The 7966-nt window shown below is 40.7% G+C and overlaps 1 protein-coding gene across 1 annotated transcript; it reads left to right on the forward strand.

Moving 5' to 3' along the window:
- Positions 1 to 1228: 1228 nt before the first annotated feature.
- Positions 1229 to 4682, forward strand: LOC121688187 (tripartite motif-containing protein 16-like). The gene is given in 7 exon segments (XM_042067626.1): positions 1229 to 1895; positions 2104 to 2199; positions 2447 to 2680; positions 2755 to 2917; positions 3015 to 3074; positions 3471 to 3473; positions 3476 to 4682. Coding segments are annotated over 7 exon segments (1668 nt in total). The 5' UTR covers positions 1229 to 1304; the 3' UTR covers positions 3997 to 4682.
- The last annotated feature ends 3284 nt before the right edge of the window (positions 4683 to 7966 follow it).

A 7966-nucleotide genomic window follows, 5' to 3' on the forward strand; every position in this document is an offset into this window, starting at 1 on the left:
TATGCTTCCAGTCCAGTTTATTGTCTATGTGAACCCCCAGATATTTATAGTTCTCCACCACCTCCACCTCTTCCCCCAGGACGGTGAGGCGGTGAGGGTGTTTGGCTTAGTACTGTTCCCGCTAAAGTCCACCACCATCTCTTTGGTCTTGGCCACATTTAAGAGCAGGTGGTTGCTACCACACCACTCCACAAAGTGATCCACTGTCTGCCGGTACTCTGTTTCTACCCCCCCCCCCCCCCCCCCCGCCCCCCCCCTAACACACCTCACCTATGCAGAGTCATCTGAGAACTTCTGCAGATGACAAGACTCAGAGTTGTATTGGAAGTCAGAGGTGTAGAGTGTGAAAAGGAAGGGGGATACCACAGTCCCCTGAGGTGCTCCTGTACTGCTGACCACCCGCTCAGACACACAGCCCCCCAGCCGAAAAAACTGTGGCCTATCTGAGAGGTAGTCCATAATCCAGGAAGTGACGGTGGTGGCCAGCTGCATCCTCTGCATCTTCTCCCCCAGCAGCCAAGGCTGGATGGTGTTAAATGCACTGGAGAAATAAAAAAACATGATCCACAAATGCCAAATCACATTTCACAAAGGCAATTATCAGTTTTACAAATGCCATATTATTTACAAATACACATCTACAGTATATTTGTAAAAATCAATATACAAGTTACAAATGGGATTCATTTGTGGATATCAAAACACGCATGCAAATCAAGAAATACTTGTGGATCACCCTCTGCACATTTACAAATATTATTGAAACAAGTATAACCCCATAATATGGATTATTGGCTGTTATATAATTGCAAAAAAAAATGATTCTAGTAGACTACCTATGATAACAATAAATGTCTGAAAGATCTCAAGTGGGTTCAAGCCTATACCTGGAGCACATTGATGACAATACCTCAATTCACTTAGTCATGTACATCAGCTTACCAAGCATAGTTTTTGGACACATACTGTATCCTGTTCTGTTTATTTTCTTTATTTATTAATTTTGTTTGTATATTCAAAATATCAAATATAGGTATCTCAGGTTTGTACATATCTACATAATCTGCCTTTCTATGTCATATATTTCTTATGTGTTCTTTCCCCCCATAATGCAACACTCCACCTCTTGTGCTCTCTGCACTGCTGCCCCTCCCACTTTCTCACACACACTGACTGAGGAGGCCACTCCCTCTGCTCAGTGCCCAGCCCTTTTCCACAGAAACGAAAGTCAGTTGTGCCTCCAATTGTGTCAGCAGGGGATAAGAACAGTGAGTGACTCAAGACAGAAAAGAAAGTGATCCAAAATGGCAGAGGCCAGTGTTATATGGAGTCAGGATGCGTTCAGCTGTCCAATCTGTCTGGATTTACTGAAAAATCCTGTTGCTATTCCCTGTGGCCACAGTTTCTGTATGGACTGCATCACAGGCTGCTGGGATCAGGAAGAGCTGAAGGGAGTCTACAGCTGCCCACAGTGCAGACAGACCTTTACACCCAGACCAGTTCTGGGCAGGAACACAATGCTGGCTGAAGTGGTGGACAAACTGAAGATCATGGGATTCCAGGCTGCTCCTCCTGCTCAGTGTTATGCTGGACCTGGAGATGTGGAGTGTGATGTTTGCACTGGGCGAAAACAAAAGTCTGTCAAGTCCTGTCTGGTCTGTCTGTCCTCTTACTGTGAAACTCACCTCAGAGTTCATAATGATCTCAACCCAGGGAAGAAACACAAAGTGGTTGATGCTGCTGGTAAACTAGAAGATCTGATCTGTTCTCGTCATGATAAACTACTGGAGGTCTTCTGCCGCACTGATCAGACATGCATATGTTTCCTGTGTGTCATGGATGAACATAATGGACATAAAACAGTTTCAGCTGCGGCTGAGCGAATTGAAAAACAGGTAAGACTACAATAAACAATGTGTAGTCCATTGAATTGCCTGTATGAAATGCACTTTAAAATGATGTGCCATGCTTTGCAAACCAGATAGTGAACTTTACCCCCTGGCTTATGTTTGAAGAGGGTGTGTTTGTACTTACCTGCACAATATGTGCTAAAATATCTCTCAATATGTGGTGAGATAGCAAATGGATTTTACCTCTTCACAGAAACAGTTGGAGGAGAGCTGCAGAAAAACCCAGCAGACAATCCATCAGAGACATAAGCACCTGCAGCAGATGAAAGAGGCCATGAAGTCTCTTAAGGTGAGTTCCAATCTGAGAGGTAGAGGGGCAGTCTGGATGTTTCAAGGTGCCCAGAACAGAATGTGGGCCCAGAAAGATGGGAGTCTAGCAGGCATGCTATGTAGAGTTTTGATATTTAGGCTATTATTCTAACATTGCCCCATTTCTACCCAGGCCTTTAGCTTTTTCAGCATATAATGTAACATTTATGCCAGTTATGAAACAGAGTGGCAAAATAATTTAAATGTCCTCTTATATCTCCAAACAGCACTGTGCTCAGGCAGCAGTGGAGGACAGTGAGAGGATCTTTACTGAAATGATCCGCTCCATTGAAAGAAGACGCTCTGAGGTGACACAGCTGATTAGAGATCAGGAGAAGGCTGAAGTGAGTAAAGCTGAAGAACTCATGGAGAAACTGGATAAAGAGATTGCTGAGTTGAAGAAGAGAGATGCTGAGCTGGAACAGCTTTCACAAACAGAGGATCATACAAGCTTTCTCCGGGTAATCTTTCTGCAAAGATATGATAAAGAAATGTCATCTGTTTTCCTCAATAACAGCTTGTGTTCTTTTTGCAGAGTTTTCAGTCTCTGTGTTCCTTGACTGACCCAGATGATTCATCATCCAACCTCAGTTTCTGTTCAGATATGTCATTTGAAGAAGTGAAGGGAAATATGTCTCAGTTGAAAGATAAAGTAGAAGATTTATTTAAGCATTGTGTAGAACAGATTTCAATGAGAGGTAATGCACAAAGAACATTTTGTACTACTCCACTTTCATAGGTACATTTTATTTTATCTGAGTAAAACCAGTCTGATAAATTATCTCTTCTGTACAGCAAAAGTGATACAAATATCCTCTCCCCATGAGCTCTTGACCAGACAAGACTTCTTAAAATGTAAGAATAATGCAAGTTACTGCTAAGACACTAAGGCAGAGCTGTTTACACATTAACAGGAAGTAATTCAATATAAACAAAACACATTACGTCGATTAACAACATATTAGTGCACTATATGTTGATTAACAAGAAATAACACATTACAAAATGTTGATAACAAAAATTTAGTAACACATTACTATACTATTCATTAAAAAGAAGTAACACATTACTCAAACAGTACGAACATAAACTATATATTCAAGGTATAACTTTTGTACCCATTTTTCAAAGTGCTATTACATTCAGTGCACACTTTATTTTTAGGTTCTAGAGCTACACAGTAGTGCTTTATTAATGAAAGACAAATTTAAGGATTATTATCTCAATAACTGTTACCTTTTTCCTCCTCAGACTTTGTCAACTAAATCTAGATCCCAACACAGCAAACCCAAATGTTCATTTGTCTGATGGTAATAAGGAAGGTATTTGTAGACTTTATACACAGTCATATCCTGACAATCCAGAGAGATTTGACCTATGGCCACAGGTGCTGTGTAAGGAGGCTGTGACTGGAAGATGCTACTGGGAGGTGGAGTGGACCTCAGAACATTGGAAAGGTTCTGTAGCAGTATCCGAGATCTGCAGGAAGAGAGAAGACCAACAGGCCCAGTTTGGGTACAATAAACACTCTTGGAGTTTAAACTGCTCTTCCACTGCATGCTCTTTCATACACAATGGAGAGGAGACTAAACTCAGTGTTAAACGCAGCAGTAGAATTGGAGTGTATGTGGATCACAAAGCTGGAGTTCTGTCTTTTTATAGCATCCACAGTGACAAAATGACCCTCCTGCACAAAGTCCAGGCCACATTCACTCAGCCACTCTATCCTGGTTTTTCTTTCAAACATTATAACACAAAAGTAAAGCTATGCCATTAGGTATGCCATTTTGTGTGGGTGTCATCACCCAACATGATGAACCTTTTCCATCTACCTGATGCACCCAAATATTTCTAGCACTATGCAGTTTCATTTCTGACTCTGCCTTGCCTTAAAAAAAATCCACCAGTCTCAATCAAATGCATGTTGATTTGGTTTAAACATACACGTATTTCTTGTCAGATAAAACAAGGCTATAGACATAACAACAACATACTATTTTTAAGGATAAGTTCTTCCAGAATTCCTTGGCAACGCAGTTCTGTGTATGGGTATTTTTTGGAGATTAGTTCATGTTCATAGATCTGATTCATGTTTACAATGCTGTCCAATGCATTAATAATTTGTCATTTGTACATACTGAAGATAGTGCACTTCATTATAACCGGACTTTGTTGTATACATATCAGAATCAATAAATATGTGTTGTTTGGCTTGGCATATTATAACGGGTGTGGAGGAGCAGCGGTAATGTTACTGTCTGACAATTGCTTGACCTGGGTTCAATTCTCGCCCATTGCAAGTCCATGTCACTATAGCATCTGTTAAATATCAGTCAACTTTATAACACAGCTTTTATTTTATTTTGCTATTTTTTGTCCAAACCCTAATGTAACAAGCTGTAGTGAAAAGAGCGATTTATTTTTTGTGAGAGAAATCAACTAATAAAAAACGCCTCACTTTCATCCGGGTTTGTGTGTTTAAAGATGTAGGTGTTAAGGAGATGGCCTGATCACTGGTTATAATGAGGTATATTGACTCATATATTTTTTTATTTAGGCCTGTTGAATAAATGCTTATAAAAAGCTTTCATAACCTTCTAACACTGTTCCGGTCAAAGATGACCGATTTACACATTCCCTGTACCATAAATATGGGATTTTTCATCAGATTGCCTCAAGATCTTATGATATCCTTCACAAAAGGCTTTTGAACACATAGAATTTATTTTGACTACTTTCTTTGAATTTTGAGTGATTTATTCGACGTAGAAACACTTTTTTTGTTTACGGTCAAAAATGACCGCCATAGGAAATGAATGGGAAAGAGTATAATTTTCATCCAGAAGATAAAAGACATCTCCTTACACACACTCCTACAACTTACCACCAATGTTCCCACACATATGCTTGCATGCACACACAGAAGCACACACCCCCCCCCCCCACACACACACACAAACAGACACACGTACTGTACAGTACACACACACATGTACACCCACTCACAGACACAAACACACACTCAGTACATGTTGTCAGTTCATGTTGTTATGTTGCCACTTGTACGTGTGAACCACCAATGTTCGCACACATACTGTAGGCATTTACACACATATAGAAACACACCCACCCACACACACACACACACACACACATACACACACACACATGTACACACACACACACACACACACACACATACACACAGTTCATGTTGTCAGTTCATGTTGTCATGTCATGTTGCCACTTGTGCATGTGAACCACCAATGTTCGCACACACAGGCATGCACGCACACACAGAAACACACAAACAGACACACACACACACACACACACACACACACACACACACACACACACACACACACACACACACACACACATGTACACACACACACACACACACACACAGTTCATGTTGTCAGTCGTCATGTTGCCACATGGAGGAAAACCACCAATGTTTGCACACACATGCATGTACACACACGGAAACCCTCACACCCTTACACCCACCCCCCCACACACACACACACACACACATTTACACTCACTCTCTCTCTCACACACACACACACACACACACACACACACACACACACACACAGTTCATGTTGTCATGTTGCCAAGTGTTCGCACACCTTCAAGCACATACAGAAACACACAAACCCACACACACAAACACACATGATGTAGCTTTTAATGTTCTAATAAGGGTCTGTTTACAATAATGTTCTATTAAATAATACTTTTTGTCATGGTATTGGTATTTAAGAGCAGTTAAAACTGTCCGGTCAAATTTGACCGCGAACAGTAAATTAAGGGGGGTAGCAACGAACAGTGTTTAAAGGATAAACGTAGGCCTATTTCAGTAGACCTCAATAGTCATTGAACTGGAAAATCTTCATCAGTGACAGTTCCACCAATGGCCACTAGAGAGTAGCAACTTATTAGTGTTCAGCAAAAAAGCCTTTCGGTCCTGAGGGCAAAACTTTGTATTTGGAGACCATGCAAGAAGACACATGTTATTGTACCATTCAGTGTTAAAATGCTGAAAATATGTATTTGCTGGAGTGGACAGATATCAATTATTAAGTCTATCCAGATCATTTCACAGACATGTCAAGTACCTCTGGGATGCACTCTTAGGTATTACATTGTAGAAGAGCTGAAAACCAAGCATTTTACTCTCCTTATACTAGTGAGCTGTAACATAAATGAATCTTAAGTGTTAAATCTTGTCATACATAGAGTTTAAATGTGTATTGTATGGCAAGTCATGCTTGAAATACATAAAGTAAAATTATGCATGCTAAAAAAAAGTATCTCTATTTTGCTTTATATTCTTGCAAACCATGTTCCCCTCGTTTTCTAGATTAGTTCTCCTGTTTGAATTTGCAGTGCCACCCATCTGTCAAATAACAACAGAGAGAATTATGTTATTATTTTTAAAAAGGCTCCTTTTGTTATGATTTGAAATCTGTATGTGACCCCAGAATAAAAAAGAGGTAAGTCTGGCTGTTCTTTATACAAATAAAATGATTATAATCTTGATTCACATTATGATGGATTTTAAAAGGAGTTTGACAGTCGTCAGTCTTGAGTACTGTGGAGGAAAGTGAGAGGATCTTTACTGAAATGATCCGCTCCATTGAGAGAAGACGCTCTGAGGTGACAGCTGAGAATTAGAACACTTTTTCATACTGTACATTTCATTTTTAACCAATGGAGTTGTACACATTGAGTTTCCAGTCTCTCTGTTCCTTCTCTGCAACTAACAACCCATCAGACACACAGCAAAGACAGAGCTGTCTTTTTATGAGGTTAAAGGAAGACTTTCCCAGCTCAGGGAGAAACTAGAGGATGCTTATAACAGCCATTTCTACAGCTGGTATCATGGACGGATGTATTAAGGGCCCCCCACTAATTGTCGCATATGTGGGAGGGGGGGTTTGGGGGTCCTCCCCCAGACATTTTATAACTTGTTTGATGTGATTTCCTAGCCTGGAAAATCCAGACCCTGATAATCTAGAAAGATTAAGGGTCTGGCAAAGAGCAATGTAATGGCCCAACTCGAGGGGCGGCAACAAGCATGCATTTAAAAATCTCACAACACAACACTAGACCATGTTTACTTTGAATGATTTCGGACTTCGACACAATGGGATAACACTACGACCAATGTGTACTGTCCTCCAACGTTGCAGCACTGTCTTCATCAGTTTAGCTGAGGGAAACTGAGTTGTAGAAAACACTAATAAGAATAATTGCCATCGAGACCATGCAGACAGATTTGATACATCAAATGAGGTTCTGTGTAGTGAAGCTTTATCTAAATGCTGCTATTGGGAGGTTGAATGGTCAGAACTAGACGTTTACATAAGGGATAATGTATAGAACGCCGGTCATTATTGGGAAAATAAGTCCCGAAAGGGCGAACCGGACCCCGACGCGCAGCGGAGGGGTCTTGTTCCGCCCTAAAGGGACTTATTCCTCTGGGTGTCATATCACGATGTGACTCTTTAGCCTACATAGCCTAGGCTATAGCCTATTTGTTACCGTTTCATCGTGGCTTTTGGTGAGAAACATAGTTCGACAACAGCACACGCTGAACTTGAGTCAAACATTCTTTAGAACACAGCTGATCAACCGTCTGCTTTCACTTTTGAATTAAGTTCCAGTCCTTGCGTAGTGATATGAAAGACATGAAATAGAGGCACAAAGCCCATTTTCCTTGACAGCGGTCTGTT

This window comes from Alosa sapidissima, chromosome 17, assembly GCF_018492685.1.
Source record: "Alosa sapidissima isolate fAloSap1 chromosome 17, fAloSap1.pri, whole genome shotgun sequence".
Classification (NCBI taxonomy): domain Eukaryota; kingdom Metazoa; phylum Chordata; class Actinopteri; order Clupeiformes; family Clupeidae; genus Alosa; species Alosa sapidissima.